The sequence below is a fragment of the Lissotriton vulgaris genome, chromosome 6 (assembly GCF_964263255.1).
Source record: "Lissotriton vulgaris chromosome 6, aLisVul1.2, whole genome shotgun sequence".
Lineage (NCBI taxonomy): Eukaryota > Metazoa > Chordata > Amphibia > Caudata > Salamandridae > Lissotriton > Lissotriton vulgaris.
In genome coordinates, this window is record NC_141694.1 from 1,470,159,637 (window position 1) to 1,470,183,950 (window position 24,314).

At 54.9% G+C, this 24,314-nt stretch overlaps 1 protein-coding gene across 1 annotated transcript in view; it reads right to left on the reverse strand.

Annotated features, from left to right (window-relative positions):
* SLC1A4 (solute carrier family 1 member 4) overlaps positions 1-24,314 on the reverse strand; it is a 253,524-nt gene that overhangs the window by 87,574 nt on the left and 141,636 nt on the right. The window contains exon 3 of the mRNA XM_086927601.1: positions 1,158-1,220. Within this exon, the coding sequence (XP_086783727.1) occupies positions 1,158-1,220 (63 nt within the window). The remainder of the gene's footprint in view (positions 1-1,157; positions 1,221-24,314) is intronic.

The window sequence follows — 24,314 nt, forward strand, 5'->3', positions numbered from 1 at the left end:
CCTGCGCTGTTAACAGCACAGCTCTGTTTTCGAGCATACACTGACTCTGAGAAATCCCAAGATATAGGCATGCACATGCAAAAAAAAGCATGAACTCAGCTCTGTGCTGAGCCTGCACAGCTGTGCACTATATGGGCCCGTCATCCATCTTTAAATTAATAACCATGGAGCTGATAGTTTTGAAGACCATCAATTCCATAATTCCATGGTTATTAAGATACAAGCATTTACAAGGAGTGGGACGGATGCCCACAATGCAGCAATAATGAACACCATTATACAAGGGACAGCATTTTACCATAGGCGGGGGGGTGCAACACTCACACATGCATGTACACATACCAACAGATATGAGGCACCTTTGCTAATATTTATTACCGCTTCAGGACCAACTCCCAAGGCTCACTAATGTCACGCCCCTGCTCCTGGCTGCCTCAGTACTCGCCCCTAGATTTCACACACCCCTGCAGACAAGGCCGGGCGGAGAGGGCAGGCAGGCGGGAGGTTCTGGGTCAGTTCTTTCAGGAGATGGCACGGACTTGTTTGTATTTCAATTTGTGTAGGGGCAGGGATACGAGGTGGATGCTGAAGCAGCATACTCGTGAGAGGGAAGGGGTTGAGTCGGTGAGTATATTGTGCCTTTTGAGGACCACGGAAGGGACGCATGAAAGATGAGGTAGGGGCAGGTGGATTTGTCGTGCCTTGGGCATTGTTTAAAGGAAGAGCAGGCTGTGAAGCCCTCTTTCTCTCCCTGGAGAAGGTAGAGGGCTCAGCAGTGCCAGTGGGTGAATCTTTGGCTTTGATGACACCTTGCCCTCTGCCTGAGGGATTCCTTTGGTTCTCCCTAAGCGCTAGGAGCTGGGACAGGAGCTCATTGCTTTCCCCTAAGCAATGCTGGTTGTACATTGTGTCTCCTTTGCCTGTACAGCAACAGTAGTTCAGAATCATAATCAAATGAAACAATGGTTAATCGCAAGTCAAGATAGACATTTTCAGGCAAACCTCAACAAAATGTATTATTGAAGAACACACTAAATTACATCAGGATTTAAACACAAGCAAGCAACATAGTGATAGCAGATAAACCCTACCTCATTTTTTGAGGATGAACAGCAGTCACATTATTTCAAGCGTTCATGCTTTTGCTGGACACTCACCTTTTCAAGCGTAACATTTCCAATCGTGGCATTTTTCAGAATTGTCTTGTAGTCTGTGGCATACTAGAGGCAAATTAAAAAGCAACACATGATTTTAGTTCACACGATTAATGGGTAAACAGTAGAAACACAGATCAGAGGATAGCACTGATGCTGATAAATGTGGTTATTCAAACTGTATATGGGCCAAACTCAAAACAAGTATGATATGATTCATAACTTGGCAACTCTCCATCCCAACCACCTGGCTGCAGTGCAATTATGTTATCTCGATGCCATGGTTGATATCTGTAAACTCCTGTTGTGTTTTTGTTTTTCAATTAGGCTAAAACATTTACATAATTTGCAAGTGTAAGGGGAATCTGATTTGCAGGTTACAGGGAAGAAGCCACAGTCTTGCTGTGAGCTTTAGGTGAGCTCCACACTGGCCAAACAGAATGATCTAAAAGGGTAAGCAATTTTTCTCTAAGCATATCCATGGCTCGCCTTTGGTATCAGGACTGAAGCAGCAACACAGCCTTTCAGAGAAAGGTGACATAACAGGTAATGTATGACAGGCGGTGTGTAATACAACCACCAAACAAGCAAACCCTTTAAAGTCCACTGTATAGTTCAATCGAAAGTAGCCACAATCTAAAAAATGATGAAAATCTATCTCTTTAAAAGATTCATTGGGGACTATAGATCAAACAATGATCCATGGGTGCATGAGGTCAGACAAAGTTGGGTACTTGCATCAGTCATGGGTACTACTTCGTTCTGATTCTATGTCAGGACCGGAGGCGAGGATTATGCTCACTTCTCTCTTCGCTTTATTAACAAATTCAGCACAGCAGCTCATCACAAATGTAACCAAAACTACATTTCCCATAACCAGGGAAAAGAAAGAACAACATTTCTTTTAGTCCTTTAACACTGTCCATAACACTTCAGGCCATCACAGACGTTGTCACTTCCTGCCCGCCCTCTTTCTTCGCTGCTCAGCAGCTCAAGATAAGTGTTTTTTAATCTGCCTATACACTTTGAGTGGTTTATGATGTTGGAAGCCCTTGGGGGCACGTATTTTTGTTGACTTCTTTCCACAGATTCCCTGGTTGTCTGCGGGAACGCGACTGCGCTCCTTACACAGACTCGCTCCACTCTTTGGGTCGCGGTGCGGTCCTCCACCCGGCAGAGGGCGCTGTGGGGGGCGACGCAACGCGGTTTACCGGAGCGCATTTTTCTGTCAGTTTACCACAGACGCGCTCCGGTCACCGTTTCAGTCCGCGCCCAACTTGGTTTCTGCCTGCGAATCGCCCAGCTTAGTACTGGGTCTGTAATACTTGTTCCCCTTGGTTTTTCACGCACGCGCTGCGGGTCGGTAGTGGTGCGCTGCACCTCGGGTTTGTTCCCAGGCACGCCGGTCACCCGGGTAGGTACTTCTGTTGTGGCCTATAACAGCTGCCACGAAGACACCTGGGCAGGCAGAGGGGTTCCCACTGTAAACGTTGTGGGGAGATTAGGTGTCCCAGGGGTTGACAGCCCCGACGGAATCCTTGCCTTGAGCAGCCCAAAGTTGTCTAAGAGCTCCTCAGCTTGAAAGAAACTCACCTCGGGTGAGGTGCTGGTTCTGGGGTTACCCGGACAAGTGGCAGTGCGAGCGTGTTGATCATGAAAGCCACAGATGAGCAGGGCTATTATGAGGATGAAGACTCCCTCGCGTACCGGCAGTGGGATGAAGGGTTTTATAATAAGGTGGATGACTCAATTTATAGGGCTGTTTCGGAGCTGATGACGCCAATGGAACAGAGCCTGGCGGATAGAATTGACCAATTGTGTGCCAAAGTGACCCCTAAGGTGGTGGACCCATCGCCCGCGGAGCCGGTTACACCAGCGGACGGTGAGGAGCCTCCCCCTCCCAAGAAGAAGTGCGCAGAAGGGGTGGACGCCGACGCTTTTGAGCGCCTTAAACAGGCATTCCTGGAACATACCGCTCCCATTGGGGTACCGCAGCAACCTGTCCCAGCGCCGGAGGCGCCCCCCAGAGTCCCCCCCCGTCCCAGCAATGGGACACCCCAGATGACTCGGGGGACGAGGCGGGGTCCTCAAGATCATGGAGACCTTCGGGGGCTACTGACCCACCGAAGTCGGGCATTTCAGACATGCAGGACCCAGATGACATCGTGCACCCTAGGTTGGCGGAGTGGGTCCCCGCCGAGAAGGCGGTGCTGTACATGGCGTCCCGCCTTAGGAAGCCATTAGAAAATGAGGCAAGGAGTAGGTTGAAGGCGGAGTGCCCGCGCCCCACTTTGGCGTGTAAGGTATCCCTGATGCCGGAGATCGAAGGGAAAATGGCGACATTCTTGGCCAAATTTATCAAAGACCCTAGGAAAGGGATTGATCGGTCCTGGCGGGCATGCCAGGACAAGCTGCTGGATGCCATTGGTCCAATGACCAAGATCCTGGACATGGCGGAGGAGGCCCGTGGCTCCGGTGCCCTCATTGACCCTACGATTTTGTCCGCCTGGGCGCAGCGCGCTATCTGTTTCATGGTGAATACGAACTGCGTGCTTTTTGTTCGGAAAGGCGCAGGTCACTCCTAATTAAGGTGGACCCTAAGTTGGGCGACCTGGCTTGTTCGGAAGCAGGAGCGTCGGCGCACGGAGGTCTATTTGGGGAGCCTTTTATTAAGGAGCTAGGCAAATTTGTGGCTACATTCACCTCCCTGGATAAAGCGCAGGCGAACAAAAAGAGGGTTTTTACCCCTCGGGTTTCCCGCGGGGCCGATCGGGGTAGGAGCCGCCCGCCCGGCCGTGGACAGAATCAACAGCCCCAGGGAAGGGGGCAAGGCTCCGGGCGTGGCCAGTACCAAACGGACCAGCGATATACAAACTTTTACCCCACGAGAGGACAGAGGCTCCGCAGACGGGGAAACTACAGGAATCAGGACGGCGGAGCCACCGGTAAGTGTTATGCCAGCTGCGCAGTTGCGAGTGGGTGGGAGGCTGGCGCTGTTCCTTCCCGGTTGGGAGACCCTTACAGGAGATGCATGGGTGTCCTCAGACGGTCAGGGGTTTCCACATAGAGTTTCTTGGGATGCCCCGACAGAGTCAGGCCCCGTCTGAGAATATTCGGCGAGGCGGACTCTGCCTTCGTGGACGAAGAGATGACTGGTCTACTCCAGAAGGGCGCGGTGTGTCGGACAGAGGTGCACCCTACGGGGTTCCTCAGCAATGTCTTTCTAGTGGACAAGACGGACGGAGGACGACGTCCTGTCATCAACTTAAGAGAGTTCAACGAGTGGCTGGTGTACAGACACTTCAAAAAGGAAGGCATACACCTGCTTCGGGATGTCCTCCAGCCGCTCGATTGGATGGTGAGACTGGATTTGAAGGATGCGTACCTGGTGGTGCCGATTTTTCCTCCGCACAGGCTGTTTCTCCAGTTTCTCTGGAAGGGTCAAGCATACGAATTTTGTTGTCTGCCGTTCAGCCTTTTCTCGGCTCCTTGGTGCTTCACCAAGGTTCTGAAGCCGGTTGTCGAATATTTGTGGGCCCGAGGGATCCAGTTGATAGTGTACCTGGACGACAACCTCATTATGGCTCAGTGCCCTGCACAGCTGCGGACCCACCTTCAGATGGCGGTGGATTTGCTCCAAAGCCTGGGGTTCGTCATCAACGAACAAAAGTCCGTTCTGTCGCCGACCCAGAAGGTCCTCTTTCTGGGGTTCGAGATAGATTCCGTGGCAGCCGCGCTCCATCTGCCCTCCAGGAAGGTGGCGAAGATCAGGCACGAAATTCGCCAGACCCTGGCCAAGCGGAGGACTTCTTTGAGGCAGATTGCTCGCTTGGTGGGTCTCTTCTCTGCCTCTATCCAGGCGATTTTTCCAGGCCCGTTGCATTACAGGGCCTTGCAACGTTTAAAGGCGCATCACCTTCGGGAAGGCCTCACCTATTCTCAGGTGGTGCTGCTTACGGACGAGGCACAAGAGGAATTGGAGTGGTGGCTGTCCCACATGGATGCTTGGAACGGAAGAGCAATCTTCGGTTCGGCCCCCGACTTGGTGATAGAGTCAGACGCAAGTCGGTCCAGTTGGGGGGGCGCGCTGTGGGCAGTTTTCCACAGGCAGAAGTTGGTCTCCGCAAGAGCAACAGCTTCACATCAATTGCCTGGAGCTCCTGGCGGACTCCTTTGCGGTTCAGTGTTGGACCAAGGAAAGGGTCCAAGCTTCGGTCCTTCTGAAAATGGACAATGTGTCGGCTGTCAGGTATATCAATCACCTGGGCGGCACGAGGTCGAGAGTTCTGGTGAACCTGGCCAAGCAATTTTGGGAGTTTTGTCTCTTCAATCAGGTCTCGGTCAAGGTGGAGTATCTTCCGGGATGGGACAATTCGGTGGCGGTCTGGCATTCCCGTCACCTTCGGGACGCCAGTGTTTGGAAGCTGGATCCAGAGGTCTTTCGGTGCCTGCAGGACAACTGGGGACCCTTCACGGTCGACCTGTTTGCCAGTCGGTTGGATCATCAGCTACCCCGGTTCTTCAGTTGGAGGCCGGATCCGCTAGCGGCAGCAGTGGATGCTTTCCGTCAGGACTGGAGTCGAGGGAGAGGTTATGCGTTTCCACCGTTCTCGATGATAACGCGGTTGGCGGCTCAGGTTCGCAGGCAGAATGCCTTGGTGGTCCTGATCACACTGCGTTGGAGGTCGCAAGTCTGGTTTCCAGTTCTACTGGAACTTTCTTGGGATTTCCCAATCCCACTCCGCCCATCTCCCCACCTTCTGTTGAGTCCGGAGGGGACTCCTCACTGCCTGGTGGAGGAGGGTTCCCTCCTGTTTATGGCGTGGCGGATTACAGGCAACGTTGGAGATTGCCGGGCCTTTCGAGCCACGCTGAACTCCTCCTGTCCAAAGCTTGGGCAGACAGCACGTCCAAGTGCTATAGATCTGTATTGACAAGGTGGGTATGTTGGTGTATGCGACGGGAAGTGGATCCTGTGGTCGCAGATTTGCCTTACGTACTGAACTATCTGGCGGATCTGGCACAGAGGGGTCTTGCTTACAGGTCGATAAACTCAGTTCGCTCAGCGATATCGGCAGGGCATGCACCTGTGGACGGAGCTCCCCTAGTGGAGCATCCCTTCGTTTGTAAACTTCTTCGAGGGATCAGGTTATCACTCCCTCCGGAACCACGGTATTCGGTGTTGTGGGATGTGAATCAGGTGTTGAACTTATTGCTGTCTTGGCAACCCAATCGTTTCCTATCTAGGAAAGAACTGTCGGCCAAATTGGCGATGTTGTTGTGTTTGGTGTCCTGTAGGAGAGTGTCAGATGTGAGGGCGTTGGATGTCACTGCCAGAGTTTTTTCTCCAGAGGGAGTTACTTTTACTGTGAGTAGACGGACCAAGTCTCATACACGCACGATCTCCTACCCTGATTTTGCGGATAGGCCCAAACTTTGTGTGGTGCAATGTCTAAAGGCATATGAGGAAGCCACGGAGGAAGTTCGTCCCCCAGACGAACAACAATTCCTTATAGCCCTCAAGAAGCCATTTAGAGCGGTGTCCTCTCCCACCATTGCCCGGTGGGTCCGTTGGATCATGTAGGAAGCGGGTATTAACACAACGGCGTTTGGTGCACATTCAGCTAGAGGAGCGATGGCCTCAAAAGCCTTTAGCTTGGGAGTGCGGTTGGAAGACCTCATGAGAGCGGCGGACTGGTCTTCGGACTCCACGTTTAAGAGGTTTTATTTCAAACTGCTGCTGAATGTGGCTCAGGTGGTTATCGATAAGCTTTGAAGGAGCATAATCCTTGCCTCCGGTCCTGACGTAGAATAGAAATTTACCTAGCCTACGAGAAGGTAAGTTTCAATTCTATTAAGGACGCAGAGGCGGCGGATTATCCCTCCCCGCAAGCACGTGGTTTTGCTGTTCCCGCCCCATATGATCGTAAGTAATCTGTTTCGATCTTTAGTGGTTGAGATACCGTTGATTGCAAAGAAAGTGATTTATGATATTTGTCTAATGACCATGTTAAGATCTTTCACAAGTTCTAGGAATGTACTTGTCATGGTTTTTTCTCGTGTTGTAGGACATACAGGTGACTGTTGTCTTCTCTTTCAGGAAATGAGAATCAGAAGCAGTCTGGTTGAACGTGAGAAAGAACCTCCAGCGAAGAAAGAGGGCGGGCAGGAAGGGACGCCATCTGTTATGGCCTGAAGTGTTATGGACAGTGTTAAAGGATTTAAGAAATGTTGTTCTTTCTTTTCCCTGGTTATGGGAAATGTAGTTTTGGTTACATTTGTGATGAGCTGCTGTGCTTAATTTGTTAATAAAGCGAAGAGAGAAGTGAGCATAATCCTCGCCTCCGCATCTTTAATAGAATTGAAACTTACCTTCTCGTAGGCTAGGTAAATTTCTATTCAAAAACATTTCCAGGAGGGGCGTGGCTACGGCGGCGATGTGAGCAGACGTGTCTCACTGGAGCTCCGCCGCCCCGCTGCTTAATCTGCCTGTTTCAGTGTGGTCCCTGGGGGTGTGATCGCTCCGAGGGGCCCCCACTCCTCGAGGTCCTTACCGGTGCCCCTTGTAGCCGGAGAGAAGCGACCGGGACAGCCCCCGCAGCCACACCGCCAACCGGCGGAACTTGCACCAACGGTCGCTGACCGCCATCTTGCCTTGGGGCTGCTGTTGTGACACCGAGGCGAGCCCCTGGAGAGGGGTCCAGCGCTGCGGCCCGGAGGGGACACCGGAGCACTCCTGACCCCCCCCGTGGTCGTGCGGGAGCAGCGGATTCAGCCTGTCGCCGGCGGGACCGCGCCGGGGCTGTTGGAGCCGAATTGCCGGGCTGATCCCAGCGAGAGGCGCGGCGGCGGCCCGGACGCCGCTCCTACCTGAGCCCCCGGTCTCGGCGGGAAAACTAGGCCCGGACCAGTTGGAGTGCCGGTGGCCCCCGAGTCCTGGTCGAGACTCCATCGCCCGTCCTGGGCCCCAACGGTGAGCTGCACGCGCTGCCCCCCCTGCCTGCCGTCCCCAGAGGGGGCCCGACGCTTGCTCTCCCTGCCTGCCATCTCCCGTGGGGGCCCGACGCTCATTCTTCCTGCCACTCCCCACCCCTGACGGTGGGTCGACCCAGCCTGGTCCAGGACTGTGGAACTGCCGGCAGCCCCCGAATCCTGGTCGGAACTCCATCGCCCGCCCTGGGCCCTGACAGTGAGCTGCACGCGCTGCCCCCCCTGCCTGCCGTCCCCAGAGGGGGCCTGACGCTTACTCTCCCAGCCGCTCCCCACCTATGACGGTGGCCGATCTCCACGCGCCAACGGACCCAGCCTGAGTGCCCCCGGCCGCCCTGGACACGTGGACTGCGGCCGGCGCGCCGCTGCCCACGGTGCATTAGCGACCCTTGAGCCCTGGTGGGCCCTAACCCTACAGCAGCCGACCCCTGGCCACCTTGCCGCCAAGACTCGACCCTCCCGCGCCTGGCGGGCCCCGAACTGGATGACCCTGCTGTCAGCTGCGGCCGGACACGACGCTGGAAGGAGGCCCTGACCTGGGCGGCGCCAGGGTACTGTGCCACACCACGAGACTGCGAGAGGCCGCCCGCCTACGGCCGCCGGCCCGGCCTGCTGCGACCCCTCTGCAGCCCTCACCTCTCCGCTGCCTCTCCTGCCTCCGCGCTGCCCCATCTTCTCGGGTGCGCTACCCACCCTACCCCGGCGGCCCCTTCACGGCCTGGACCTCCCTTATTTGAGTGCGGCCCACGTGGACCATGACCCGCGGCAAGGGGAACAAGCCAGACTCCACGCCCGCGACGACCAGGGGGGCATCGGTGGCCTCTATGTGGGGTAAGGCGGGCTCATCATCACCCTCCGGTGGATTATCGGCATCGTCAGGGGGGAAGCCCCCACCGCCACCCGACTCCCCGCCGGTGACGCAGGCCTTCATGACCTCCTTTATGGACGATCTGAAGACTGAAATTGGGTCCCTCAGGACGGAGGTCCACACCTGCGTCAAAGAAATGCGCAAGGAAGTCACCGACCTTGGCGATCGCGTCGACGGTCTGGAAAGGACGGTCGACTCCCGCACGGAGGACCTAGAACAGATTTGGCGGCGAGTGGCGACCCTCGAGGAACAACATATCCAGCTCCAGATCAAACAGGAGGATTTGGAAAATAGGGGACGCCGCAACAACCTCCGCATACGGGGTGTACCACTCGGGGAAGAGGGGACTAACATCATGGCCTATGTGGCTCTACTTCTGCAAGAGGTGTGGGGCGAAGAGGACGCCCCCCCACCACGCCTGGACCGCGCACACCGTGTCTTCGGAGCGGGGGGAAAAGCGGGTCTCCTGCCCGACATCATCACCAGGCTCCACTACTTCACCGAGAAGGAGGCCATCTTGAAAGCGGCTAGAGATAACCCGGACCTGCGATACGAGGGCCACAAGATTCAGATCTACCAGGACCTGGCCCCCACCACACTCCACAGACGGCGAGTCTTTCGCCCGATCACAGAGAAGCTCCGGGCCCTCAACATCTCTTACCAGTGGGGACATCCCTTCGCACTCATCTTCAAGTGGGAAGGCAAGCGCAGATCACTCAGATCCTACCGAGAGGCGGCGCAACTGCTGGGCATGCCGGAATCACCAGATCATAGCCCGACGCGTCCTTCCCCCTCGGAGAGGGCTCCTCCACGCTCTGAATGGTCCACTGTGCGCAGACGACGGCGTTCCCCCCCGGTGGACGCGCTCTCTACCTCGCAAACCAAGCAGGACATCATTGCTCACATCCGCTCCCTTGAAGGCGACCGCGAGGAGCGAGCCTCCCAGCCCCCCGCTTCAGGATCTGAGGGTGGGGATCGCCCCTCGACTCCAGATGCCCACTGAGCGTTGCCACTGTGACTCTAGCTACCCCGTACACACGCTCGCCTTCTAGACACTTCAGCGTATCCCCCTGCCCCATGATGGCCTATCCTCAATGTCCGTGGTGAAGGCGACGCCCTTTGCCTCCCTCAGATCATGGACTTCACCGCAGAGCCCCTGCGCCCCACCGGCGCCTTACCGGACCGAGCGGCCCTGCGGCCTGACACACCCCCGGACTACCTCTGAGCAGCGGGGTGGACGGGCCCCGAGACGATTTACTTCCACTCCACTTGCCCAGATCTCCGCTTCCTCCCCTTGTCCTATAGGAAGTGACATTCCTGGATTCATCCAAACCCTCGGGCAGAGGATGTTCGGTACCTGGGACATTGTATGCTGGCCCTGTTGGCCTGTTTTGGTTCGATCTCTTTTTTGTGCCTTTCTTCTTTTTTCTGATCTTTCTCTTCCTACTTCGTCTTTACACTTCCCCTTTCGCGCCTGCGGTGGGCTGGAGGGGTGGGTTCTGCGGGGGCTACCGCGCTGGGGGCTGGGAGCGCAGGCCGCTGTATTGTCTACGGGAGGGTCTGCTACACTGGGTTATGCGCGACTTCACTCCCCCTTAATGCTATGACGGCGAACATCCCTACACCCTTGAAAGTCCTATCTCTCAACGTCAAAGGGCTCAACTCCCCCAACAAGCGGCAACAGGTGTGGCGCTACCTCCTACGACAGGCCCCTGACATTATCCTCCTTCAGGAGACGCATCTTCTCAGGGGAGACACCAAACGCATGGCCCACCCTAGATATCCCACACAGTTCTGGGCATCCTCTGACACCAAGACAGCGGGGGTGGCAATCCTATGCAGGGCTGGCATTAGGCGGGGACCAGTGAAACCCTTCAAAAGTGCTGACGGGCGCTTCCTCCGAGCCACGGTGCAGCTGGGCCGTGCGCAGTTCACGCTTGGGTGTGTTTATGCCCCCAACCAGTCGCAGGACAAATACCTTCAGACACTCCTGCGGGAGCAGTTCCCTTCGGGTGACAGTAATGTGATTCTGGGCGGCGATTTCAATCTTGTCTGGGACCCCGAGCTAGACCGGGCGGGAGCCCCCTTTAACGGAGCGGGTGCAATGTCTTCCACTCTTAAAACACAGCTCAGAGACCTGGGACTTGTGGACGCGTGGCGCTACCACAATCCGGGGACCCAGGACTACTCCTTCTACTCGCACTCCCATAGGACATACTCCCGAATCGACTATCTCTTCGCCTCCCTTGAGGTGGCCCGTGACTCCTTGGCCTCTGCTATCTCCGACATCTCCCTGTCAGACCACGCTCACGTGGAGCTCCTACTGCAGGACCCCCTGTCCCAAGCCGTTCGTGAACGCCGTTGGACGCTCCCCCCGAGGATCCTTCGGGACCCTGACGACGTCGCCAGCATCCGTGACGCCATAGACTCGTATTTCGCTGTTAACGACACCCCCGAACTGCCGTTTCAGACGGTCTGGGATGCCTTCAAAGCCACCATTCGGGGTCACATCACCTCCCTGGCGGCGGCACGGAGGAGGGCTGAGTCCAAGATGGAAACCGACCTGGCTAGCGAAATCAAGCTTGCGGAGGCCCGAGACCGGACTTCCTCCTCGCGGGCGTCGAGGAGAGCTTTAGCTAACCTGCGGGGACAACTTCGCACCCTACGCACCAACAAGGCAGAACACTCCCTGCTAGCACTCAAGCAACGGTACTATGAGGGTGGGGACAAGGTTGGCCGACTACTAGCCGGCAGACTGCGGGCACGCACCGCTAGAGCCCACATCGCTAACGTCAAGCAGCAGGACGGCACTTGCGCCACCTCCGAGAGGGCCAAGCAGGCCGCCTTTGTTGCTTACTACTCCTCCCTATATGCCGAGGAGCCCACCTCCCCGGAGGCCCGCGAGGCCGTCCTCGCTGACTACGGGGGGTCTACCCTGTCCCCGGCATGTGCGGCCTCGCTGGAGAGCCCTTTACAGGAGGATGAAATAACGGAGGCTGTTAAGGATCTCCCTGCGGGGAAAACCCCGGGGCCAGACGGCCTGCCATTGGCCTTCTATCGGCTGTTCTTGACCCAACTCCGCCCGCATCTGCTGCGACTATACAGCTCCTTTTCTGACACCGTCGGCCCCTCACCTGACATGGGTCTGGCGGAAATAGCCCTGATCCCCAAACCTGGGAAAGACCCGGACCTGTGCGCCTCCTACCGCCCCATCGCCCTCCTTAACACTGATCTTAAGATTTATACCAAGGTTTTGGCCAAACGTCTTGACCCACACATGCCGGGCCTGGTGAACCCGGACCAGGTGGGATTTATCCGAGACCGCCAGGGAGCTGACAATGTCCGCCGGCTGGCGCACTTGGTGGGAAAGGTGCACCATTGGAAAATACCGGCCTGTCTCCTCTCACTGGACGCAGAAAAAGCCTTCGACCGGATCGATTGGACCTTCCTCCGGGCGGTCCTCAAGAGGCTAGGTCTTGGCCCTATTATGATCTCCAGGTGTATGGCCCCCTACCTAGGACCTCATGCCCGGATTCGGGTCAATGGCCAATTGACATCGCCACTTTCGGTCCACAGGGGCACGAGACAGGGGTGCCCGCTGTCGCCGCTCTTGTTCGCCCTCGCTGTGGAGCCATTGGCGGAGCTGATTAGGCGTACCCCCGATATCCATGGTGTCTCCCATGGAGGGCGCATGAATAAGGTAGCGCTCTTCGCCGACGACCTGATTCTCACTCTTACGAACCCTCGGATCTCCTTCCCAGCGGTGCACAAAGCCCTCTCCCTGTTTGAACAAGCGTCCGGTCTTAAAATCAATCATGCCAAGTCTTGGGCGCTCAACCTTACCGTCCCTGACGAGGAGATCTCTTTCCTACAGGGGGTCACGCCCTATCGCTGGGCGGACAGCCATATTCAATACCTGGGCCTGGATCTCGCGCCACACCTTGACTCGTGGTCCTCGAGGAATTGGGCCTCCTGCCGCAAGGAAGTCCTGGCTGACCTGCGGAACTGGAAACCCTTGATGGTCTCCTGGCTAGGGCGGCTCAACGCTGTCAAGATGTCTGTCCTTCCCCGCATTCTATATGTTTTCCAGTGCCTTCCCACCCCGATTCCGATCCACTGCATCAGAAACCTACAACGCGACCTCACGTCCTTCATATGGGGGGGCAAAAAACCCCGGTTCTCGCAGAAAGTCCTGATGGAACCGAGAGACAGGGGCGGTCTTGCCTGCCCGAATCTCCTCCACTACTATTGGGCGTCACACCTCCGGTACGTGATCGAATGGGGTGCACGCGAAAGCGACAAGCACTGGTTCCACATGGACCGATCGGTCACGGGGCGCACCATATGGGACCTGCCTTGGCTACCGAGAGTGGCGCGCTCCAGAAGTGCATATCTTGCGGTCCCCACGAGGACGGTCCTTGAGGTATGGGACAGGGTGGCAGTGGCCAAGGGTCTCACTACGTTTCCCTCCCCGCATACTCCCATTGCGGGTAACCCACACTTCCCCCCAGCTGCCCAGACCCGAGCCTTTGAGAGCTGGACGCAAGGCGACTGCCGAGTTGCGGGAGACCTTTTTCTTGGCGGATCGCCTAAAACGTGGCTTGACTGCAGAGAGGAATTTAGGCTCCCCCCCACCGCCCACTTGCAGTACATACAGCTGCGTCACTGGACCTCGGGGGAAGACATGATCCAAGCTGCTACTAGGCCATATACCCCCTTTGAGAAGCTGGCACGGTCCCTCGGGGGGCTGAAACGGCTCATCTCCCAGATATACAACATCTTGCAACACCCCACCGCCCCACCTGCACATCCCTATCAGAAACGGTGGCAATCGGCGACGGGCGCTGACATCACGCCCTCTCAATGGACTCGGCTCTGGAACGACATCCCCAAAACCTACCGCAGCATCCCGCAAAGGGAAAATGCATACAAAATGCTGACGCAATGGTACTACACCCCTCTGCGACTCAGCAAAATGTTCCCCGCTTCCTCGCCGTTGTGCTGGAGGTGCGGCACTGCGACTGGCGACTTCATACACATCTGGTGGTCCTGCCCTGCCCTAGCTGTCTTTTGGAAGGAGGTCCTCAGTCACATTAAGAAGGTGTTGGGTTTCCCCCTCCCTGAAGAGCCTTGCACACTCCTACTGGGCATCCGACCCCCCACACTTAGGGCCCTTACGCGCAGCGACTGGATCCTCACCCTTCACATGTTAGGTGCTGCCAAACAGCTCATTGCCCTATATTGGAAACGAACAGAGGCGCCGCCGATAGCATCCTGGTTCGTGCGCCTCTGGCAGGTCCTGACTATGGAACTACTCACAGCGCGGATACAGTTCAGGGGGGTGCGCTTCAAGGCAGTGTGGGAGCCCCTAGTGCGCCTCTTGTGCACGGTTAGCTATGCCCGCCACATGCCTCCCAGACTCCGAGCTCTGCAATTATTCGAGGACGCCCTCGTCCCTGCCGACCCTAGCAGACTAGACTTTTGACCGCTAACCCCAGCGCCGCTTTGTGCTTCGCACTCCTTGTATGTGGCCACTGGTGCACCCCTTTACCTCCTCTTCATCTTGTCGCTGCTAGCTCCTTTCCTGACTTTACTTCCTTCCTACTTGCCACTCTGGCTTCCACCCCTCTTTGGGGTAGTTAGGTCCCTGTTGGGCCTGTTGAAAATGTGACACCATTGCTGTTCCTCACATGCGAGCCTACCTCACCCAACGATGTATTGCCAGCTTATGTTTATGCCCACCTCTGGCTATGCTTTCCTCTAATAAGCCACGCGGCCGCCCCCCCCCCCCCGGGGGTTGTAGGCAGGGCGCTGTGTTAACAACTCCATCTCCCCTGTCTGGTTCTACCTACTGGCTCTTCTATGCGCGGCCGGCTCCGGAAAGGGGTTGTAGGCTTATCGCTGTGTTCACAATAAAAACAGACTTGAACAAAAAAAACATTTCCAGGTACCAAAATAGCCCAGTGGTCGACCCAGGAGGCTATAACAGGCAAAACCACTTCAAAGTCTAATACCCATAATTAAAATATTTGGCGGACAGACTTTTTTCTTTTTAACTCTTTTTATTGATAAACAAAACAATACAGAAAATAAAATAAAACATCAGGTGATCACGTCCGGTGTCAAAAGCACAGGTCATTCCGGTGAATTACAGAATCATAAGCAATAATACACAATGCTGGGTTAAGGGGATTCCTGTGCTTCAATTCCCATACTTGGTAGCGGTGGATCACAAATCTCTCCCCGGTAAGTATTCCATGCTCCCCACACATTTCCCCCACTTCCTCGGACATCCCCTAGCTATGAACCCAGACTTTTCCCTTAGCATCAAACAGTCAAGGTCTTCCTCCCACTGAGCAATTCGGGCGGTTGACTAGCACCCCAAAGCCGGGCAATATTCTGATTGGCCACCATATACGACAGAGTGACCCACTGCTTCTCGTATACGTTCAGGTCTGTAGGCTCCCAAACATTCAGCAGGCACCGCCGGGCTTCTGGTAAGATCTCAGCACCCAAATCGTCTCTCAACACCTCATGAATCTTAATCCAATAAGTTTGTATCACTACACAATGCCATAATATATGCATCAGGGTGCCAGGTTCTCCACATTCTTTCCTGCACTCCCCACTTCCCTGTCCCATCCGTACCAGCCGGGGCCCTGTGATATACGACCTATGCAGTATCTTCAATTGCACAAGGCGGAGCCGCATCTGAATAGCTACCACCTTGGGAAAGGAAACCGCCTCCACCCAGTCCTCGTCATCCAGTTGACGGCCAAGCTTTGATGAGATGAGAAGTACTCTCAAGATACTTACTCAAAGATGTTGCCTTTTTCTAGAATGGATGTACTGTACTGGGCAGCTCATTAATAAAAAAAAAGCCAAAGATTTACATTAATGGTGGAAACTAATTAAAGGCTGTTGTACCAAATAATGGGTCTATGGGGTTCTTCAGAACTGGCTCCAGCGAACCCGGTCAACTTCAAGATGGCTGTAGCGACGGCCACAAAAGCTGGACAACAGACCTACTAATACTCCACTAGTAAACTGAGACTCCTTCAAGTTGACAGCAGCTTCTGTTCCCGTGCCCAACCAGGCTCCCAAAGCAAACACAAGGAGATGATGGATGGAGCGCTGTAACTTTTCAGACACTCAACCCTAGTAACAGGTCTGTGTTGAATACATCCATGTTCTTTAGCTCATCGCCACCCCAGTTTAGACCCACCCATTTGCAAATCAATCTTGACCCTATTCCACATGGGAACAGTCCAGCCCGAACTACCAAGCCAGGTCATTCCTGGACGGTAAACAAGCACCCTGGGACCGGTTTCGGGGTAGCACCCCTCATCAGCCACGCTAGCCTGAATTAAGTGGCAAAGGGAACAAGGGTCCCACATATGGGCATACCCTGCCAATTCAGGGCGAACAAAGCAAACACAAGGAGATGATGGACGGAGTGCTGAAATTTTCAGACACCCAGCCCCAGTCACAGATCTGGGTTGAATCCATCATCGTTCTTTAGCTCAATTCGCCACCCCAGTTCAGACCCATCCATTAAAAAATCAGTCGTGACCCTATTCCACTGGGAACAGTCCAGCCACTACTGCCAAGCCAGGTCTTCCCTGACAGGAAACAAGCATCCTGGGACCGGTTTAGGGGTAACATCCCTCATCAGCCAGGCTATCTTGAATCCAGTGGCAAAAGTGAGCAAGGCACCCATGCCTGGGCATACCCTGCCAACTTAGGGCTAACAAAGCAAACACAAGGAAGTGATGGATGGAGTGCTGAAACTTTTCAGACCCTCACCCCCAGCCATATGCAAATCAGCCTTGACCCTATTCCACACGGGAACAGTCCAGCCCGTACTGCCAATCCATGTCTTCAATGGACCGGAAACATGCATCCAGGGGCCGGTTTCGGAATAACACCTCTCATCAGCCAGGCTATCTTGAATGCAGTGGCAAACTGAGCAAGGGACCCACGTCTGGGCATACCCTGCCAACTTAGGGTGAACAAAGGAAACACAATGAGATGATGGACGGAGCACTAAACTCTTACAGACACACACCCCCAGTCACAGATCTGGGTTGAATCCATTATTGTTCTTAAGCTCACTACGCCACCCCAGTTCAGACCCAGCCATAAGCAAATCAACCATGACCCTCTTCCACACGGGAAAAGGCCATCCCAAATTGCCAAGCCAGGTCTTCCCTGAAACACATCCTGGGACCGGTTTTGAGGTAACACCTCAAATCGTGTGAATCCTATTACTTTACTTTGATCATTCTTGGTTCTTGTCTATCTCCTTTGTTGTTTAGTGGCCTCAGTTATACTTTGAGTAGACTGGTATTACCCTGCCTTATCTCCTTGCTAAGTGTTACTTCTGGAATCGCTCGGCCCTGCCTTCGCTCCGTGATACATTGGAGTCAGCACAAGTTCTTAAGATGGATAGGCTGATACATTATTTCTTTCTGCAACTGTTCCCTGTGTCCAGATTCCTCTTTTTATACAGTCTGACACAATTGAAGCACTATTAATTATGCCTTTTAGTTGCAGAAATATCCAAAAGCACCGGCTGCAAACTTGATTGCGAAGGCTCTCCCTAACAAGTTCAGCACTCTCCTAGACGTGTAGACCATCCCCCAGGTCAGTTACCCAAACTCTGCACCAGAAAAGCATCCCATAAATATTGACTGAACAACAGGCAGTCTTCTTGTGGTTCACCAAGACTCAGAGACTGGGAAAAGATGAGCAGTCAAAAGGTAAGAGAGTGAAAATCATGTTAATACCTCGCTGACAAGTCCAGGCAAGGACCAGTAAATCTTCCCACATTATGAAGCATGCTGAACGCCTTTGAAACTGGGAGGGAAAGGATGAGCCTATCAAGAACTAGCATCAGAGATATTTGCGGTTTGCCCTGGGAAATGATCACTATCAGTTCCAAATTCTACCTTTGGGTCTAAAGTCGTCCACCTAGGTCCTAGCATTTTAGTGGTAGATCTGTTTGATTCAAGGCCCAATACCATGATTCAGACGTTCTTTGCAAAGGATGCTCAGCCTTGGGCAATAGATGCACTGTCATGTCGGTGACAAATGGATCACCTATATGCCTTTCCTTCGTTTCCTCTCATCAGGCCTTTTCTGGTGCGAGTCGGATGATGGGAGCAAATGTGATTCTAATTGCGCCTCTGTGCCCTCGAGCAATTTGGTTTTCTGTGTTATCTCAGATGCAGGTGTCTGGGAAATGGTCTCTGCCTCCGTCTTTTCTGGACTTCCCGATGTTGAGTGGAGTCTCTACGGAAGCTCCGGTTGACGGCTTGAAGGTTGCGAGGAGGGGATTGAGAGGTAAGGGAGTTTCAGATTCTCTTGTGACTACGTTATAGGTTTCCAACAAAATTGTCAATGCGATGTTCCTATAATAGGCACTGGGGCTCTTTTTCTAGGTGGTGTGGAAAGAAAGGTTTGGACCCTTCTTCTATTAGCTTGCTCATAGTTATGGTGTTTTTGCAGGATGGGTCATGATTAGGGTTAACAGTGGTCACTCTGAGAGACCAGAGGGCAGCAATCCAGGCATTTAGAGGTCCATGTAAGAATTTATCAGATGAAGAGGGTCTGGTGTCCTGTCTTTTAGAGGTTTCATCCAATACCTGTTCTAGGTTATTCAGGTCCGTTCCTCTGTGGGATTTGACGTTGGTTTTGGAATCATTGACTAAAGCCCCATTTGAGCCTTTGGAAGATGTTGATTTATAGTTGCTTCCCTCGAAAATGTTTTTTTTGGTAGCATTTACGTCATCCAGGAGGTTGGGGAATTGGGAGCATTGCCTTGTATGTTTCCTTTCTGCAAAAAATGTTTCTGATAGGCCACAGTCTCTTCTTTTACACCTAAGATCAACTCCCCTTTTCACAAACAGCAAGCGATTCTGCCAGAATGTTTTCCTTCTCCTTCTTTAGAGAAGGAGAGTGGTTGCATCTGTTGATGTAAGGAGGGTTCTCATCATCTAATTGAAGAGGGTTCAACCATTTTTAAAAGTGAAGTCTTAGGGGGCGTGGCCAAGATGGCGGCGGAGTAGGACGTGTTTCTAGTCCCCTCCCTCCGGCGCCAGGCCCTGCAAAGCTTCGCATAGCATCGGCCCCGGGGGTCCCCTGGGGCTGCGGGCTGCTCCGGAACCCTTGAGAAGCTGTGGCCAGCGGTGGGGAACTTTCCGACGGCGTCGGAGCCTGTCCGCGCCGCATCGAAGCTGACGGCGGTATTTGCAGCTGGACGGGCCGCTACGCAAGCCAGCGGCATCGAAGGGCCTGTGGAGGCCGGAGGCTGGCGAGCCCGCTCTGGGCATTGTGGCTGGTGTTGCGGGGGGTCGCTGGCACCGAAGCAGTGCCGGATTGCTGCCGAGACCTCTGCTTCCCGGGAGGAGGTGGAGCCTGGCGTTCAGGTGCACCTGACACTGCAGCGCGGCCGGCTAACTACTGGAGGCCGGGGACTGCGGCCTGGGTCGGAGTGGCGGAAGCGGCCCCGGGACCCACGCAGCTGCTCGGAGCCCTGAGGCGGGAACGGCCCTCGGGGAAGTGCAGTCGGCACACGCAGGAGAACGAGGCGCTTGGATGCGGCGGTGAGTGCAGCGGCCTTCTGTTGGGGGCCCGAACTCGCTTGGTTTGCCCCTCGATTTGCTGGTGTCTGGAGCAGGGACACGGGACGACGCAGACGGTTGGCCTCCCGAGTTGGGCAGCGCAGCGGGGAGGTTCCAGTGCGGGCCACGGGAGATTTATCAGGCCTTTATCAGAGACATTGAGGGGGCCGAGAAAAACACGTGGCATGGTGGTTAACCCGGGGGGACTACATTGGCGGCATAGTGGAGACTCTTGGCACGGGATTGGCTTTTCCCCCTCCCCCCCTGGAGCGGGAGCTGTGAATTAGTTGGCGCACTGGAATTGGACGCTACGGTCTGCGGGGAGGCACCGAGTGGACGACCGTGGTCTGGACGCCGGAACTCGAGGGGCCTGCATGCTTAGTGGGCCTTAGGGGACAGTTGGTCACCGGATTTGCACACTTCACGCAACATTGCGACTAGTGCTGCGACAACACTCCTACACATTGCTGTATGGACTGGAGCCACGGAGGCTATCTCCGCTGGGCGCGATCTACCTGCGTCACGGACTTTGGGGCTCCGGCACCGAGGGTGCACCGGTCTGTGGCTGCGGAGGGCCCGAGATTGGACCTGGTACGAGTAGCTTCTGCAAGGGCGCAGTATTGACCAGTGACGACGCACCTCCTGGCGGGGAAACCCCGCGGCGCCATCTTGACTGGGCCTGCTCGGTTGACCTAGCAGCCCCGATCTGCTGGTATTGCTCATCCTGGGCCTGGGGTGGCTGAAGGGGAAGGCCTGCACTGACTTTGCGCACTCTTGCCGGCCTTAGCTGGAGTGTGGGGATCGCCTTGCCACGTGCCACGATCGAAGTTTCGCGATGTCTAACATGCTACGCAAGGGGAAAGACGGTGCCTCTAAATCTTCGCAGCAACCGGCCTCTCCAGGAGCCAGTGGCTCGTCAAAGCAAACGAATGACGAGGCGCCTGCCACCAAGGCCTTTATGTCCGAGCTCTTCGCCTCCATTAAAGAGAACATCTCTGAACTACGTGCGCAATTGGCATCCGATCTGCGGGAGGTGCGGAGAGATGTGGATGGAATTGGCGAGCGGGTGGCGACGCTGGAGGATCATGACCTGAGTGTGGCGAACGATGTGCACCAGCTACAGCAAGACATCATCCGCCTCACAGAACAGAATTTGGATCTGCAGACCCACACCGAGGATTTAGAGAACTGTTCCCGAAGGAACAACATTCGCATCCGAGCGGTGCCTTGGGACGGAGAGGCGGGGGACTTGCGTGGCTACGTCCAGGCCTTGTTTTTGCAGATTGTGGACGAGGAGGATGTGCAAGAAATAAGAATGGACAGAGTGCATAGAGTGGGGCTGCCCAGGCGAGGGGGACCCCCCCCGGACATCCTCGTATGTGTCCACGACTTTCAAGTGAAGGAGCGCATTCATCTCTGCAATTTAGGGACCATCGTCCGCAGCTCTATCAGGATCTCGCAGCCTCAACGCTTCAGAAGAGAAGGGAGTTCTGCCCCGTAACCTCCTTCCTGCGGGAACGTGGCATCTCCTACTCATGGGGTCATCCTTTCCGTATCATCTTTCGCTGGCAGAACAGGTTGGCGCAGATTCGCTCCCTCCAGGTGGCGAAGGATCTTTTGGGCCTGGATGAATTCGCACCCTCCCAGGGAGCAAACACTTCGCCATCGAGGAGGCGCCATCGCTCGTCTTCATGGCACAGAGTTGGTTCGTCTCCCGGCCGACGGCAGCCGGATCGCGCTGCCAGCCTGCAGGAAAGGGGAGATGCAGCGGCTTCGGTGGCCTCAGTGACACTAGCAGACTCTCAGCAAAGCTCTGGAGCGGCCTGATTCCTGTCTCACTGGTGGTTTGGCACCGGAGGGGCTCTGGCCTTAAGGTACCTGGGGTTTGGTTGTACTTTTGGAGAAGACACCCCGGACCGTGGCCCTGGGGGTCACCAAGTTGGTACCCCTGTCCCATTTCCAGTCCAGGTGGGGCCTTTCGAACTACGGTCAACTGGAACTGTTGGGTGATTGGTTCAGGTTCAGTGATTTGAGTTATTTCTTCTTGTTCTTTTTGTTGTGGGGTGGTTGGGGGGTCATGGGGGAAGGATTCGTGGGGGGTCAATGGTGGTGACGAGGATGTTCTGTGGCGTGTGTGGATGGGATGTGTGAAGACGGTTGTGGTATGTTTGGGGCGGGAGGGAGTGTCTCCAGGGTTCGTGACGGCTTGTTGTCCGGCTGGTGGCGTCCAGGGGAGGGGTTATGGGTCGCTCTCCGGCATTGCCTTTGGCGGGTGGGTTCAGGAATGCGGGAGGGGAGACTCACGAGCTGGCAATAGAGGGTTCTGGAATGTTATTCCATTATGCCTGTTAGTATAGGGACTTGGAATGTTAAAGGCCTTAATTCACCGCAGAAACGACAGAAGGTATGGAAATATGTGATTGATCACCAGCTGGATGTTGTGGGACTCCAAGAGACTCATTTAGCGCGCAAAGACGAGTTGCGCCTTAGGCATAAGGCATATCCCCATATATACAGGTCTTCTGCGTCTACGAAACATAGAGGGGTGGCTCTCCTCTTCCGCGCTGCGCTGCACTTCCAACCTGTAGAGGTATGCAATGACAAGGATGGTCGCTGGCTGATGGTGAAAGGGCTTGTTCAGGGGCGGCTGTGTACCTTTGTACTAGTGTATCTCCCTAATGCTGGTCAAAATAAGTTTCTACAGGATCTGCTGCAGAAGGTGGGTGACTTTGCTGATGGGCATTTGTTCCTCCTGGGGGACTTTAACTTGGTGTGGGATAAGGCAGTGGATAGCTCTAGGGCCCACAGGGCTGATACAGGTGTGTTTTCGGCCTCAACACAGCAGTTGGTGGGGGAGTTGGGATTGGTTGATGGTTGGCGCTTTTACCATCCTACCTCACGGGATTACACATTTTTCTCTCATGTACACCACTCCTATTCCCGATTAGAACACATTTTCCTCAGCCAGGCCCTTAGGGCAGATGTCCTTGATTCCACCATTCTTCCACTTTCAGTCTCCGACCACAGTTTGCTGGTGCTTAGCCTCCGTTGGTCATCGACCGGTAACGGGCAGCGGAAATGGTACTTCCCAGCCTCGGTGGTCAGGGATGATACTTCTAATAAAGCGCTGCGGGAAGCCATTAGGGAGTTTTTTAACTTAATCCCACGTCAGATACCTCGGTCGCCAACACTTGGGATGCCTTTAAGGCGTCCATCAGGGGCACGTGTTTGGGCCTTAATGCCCATCTTAATAGGTTGCGGCGAAAAGACCGGGAAGACCTGGAGGCCGAGGTGGCGAACCTCGAACAGGCCCACAAACTCAATCCCTCGAGAGTGACCCTTCGACCTCTAACGGCGGTACGGGGGAAACTGAGAGCACACTACAATAACAGGGCCGAACTTACGATGTTGAGGCTGGGGCGACAATCTTACTCCTGTGGGAATAAGGTGGGTAGGCACCTGGCGCGTCAACTGCGCGACAGGAGGGAACGCGAATATATCGGAGGGATTCGGGATGAGGCGGGCGTGTTACAACATAGGGACGAAGCGAAAGCGGCCATTTTTGGCCGCTTCTATGCGGACCTCTACGCTGGGGACAGGCTCGATACGGGAGCCCAAAGGGAGTACTTGCGGTGCCTGCCCCTCCCCCAGATATCGAAAGAGTGGAATGAGTTGTTGGAGGCCCCGATTACCAGGGAGGAGGTGCTTGAGGCCATCAAGAATCTGAAACTACACAAGGCGCCTGGGCCGGATGGCTATACAGCCGTTTCTTACAAATCATACGCCACAGAACTTTGTGATTTTTTAGTGTCCCTTTTTAACGACATGGCCGTGTCCGGCTCCTCAGCCGGCTCCCTGGCGGAGGCGGTGATTACGGTTTTGCCAAAGCCTGGGAAGGATCTTGCCCAGTGTGCTTCATTCCGCCCCATAGCGCTACTCAATATAGACGCTAAACTCTACTTGGCGATTCTGGCGCGTAGGCTGCAAGACTTGATGCCGGCAATTATACATCCTGATCAATCCGGATTTATCAAGGGGCGCCAGACTCACGATAATACGCGTAGGGTGGTCCATTTAATTGAAAAAGCAGATAGGTTCCGCATCCCGGCGGTCCTTGTGGGGCTGGATGCCGTAAAGGCTTTCGATCGTGTGGATTGGGGCTTCCTGTTTAACACAATGTCAGCCTTCGGCTTTTCGGAAAAATGTATTACCATGGTGAGGGCCAATTTTTGCAGCCCCAGGTCTCGGGTAGCGGTGAATGGCCATTTGTCGGCGTTCTCTCCGCACTCCAGGGGCACCAGGCAGGGATGCCCACTCTCTCCCCTCCTGTTCGCACTGAGCATTGAACCCTTAGCGATGGTGGTGCGAGAGCATGAGGGGGTTCAGGGCCTACCATTCACGGGAGAGCAACATAAAATCACGCTCTTTGCGGATGATATTTTATTCTCGGTAGCGGACCCGGAACACTCACTGCCATATATCAGGGAGGTCTTGTTGCAATATGAAGCGGTGGCCGGCTTCAAGGTCAACTACGGCAAGTCGTATATCCTGAATCTCACCCTTTCACAGGCGGAGGTGGCGAGCGTGCAACCCTTGACGCCTCTAGCCTGGGCCGCTGGTTCGATAGTCTACCTGGGGGTCCATTTGACTCCGACAGTAGGCAAGCTGTTCTCGGCC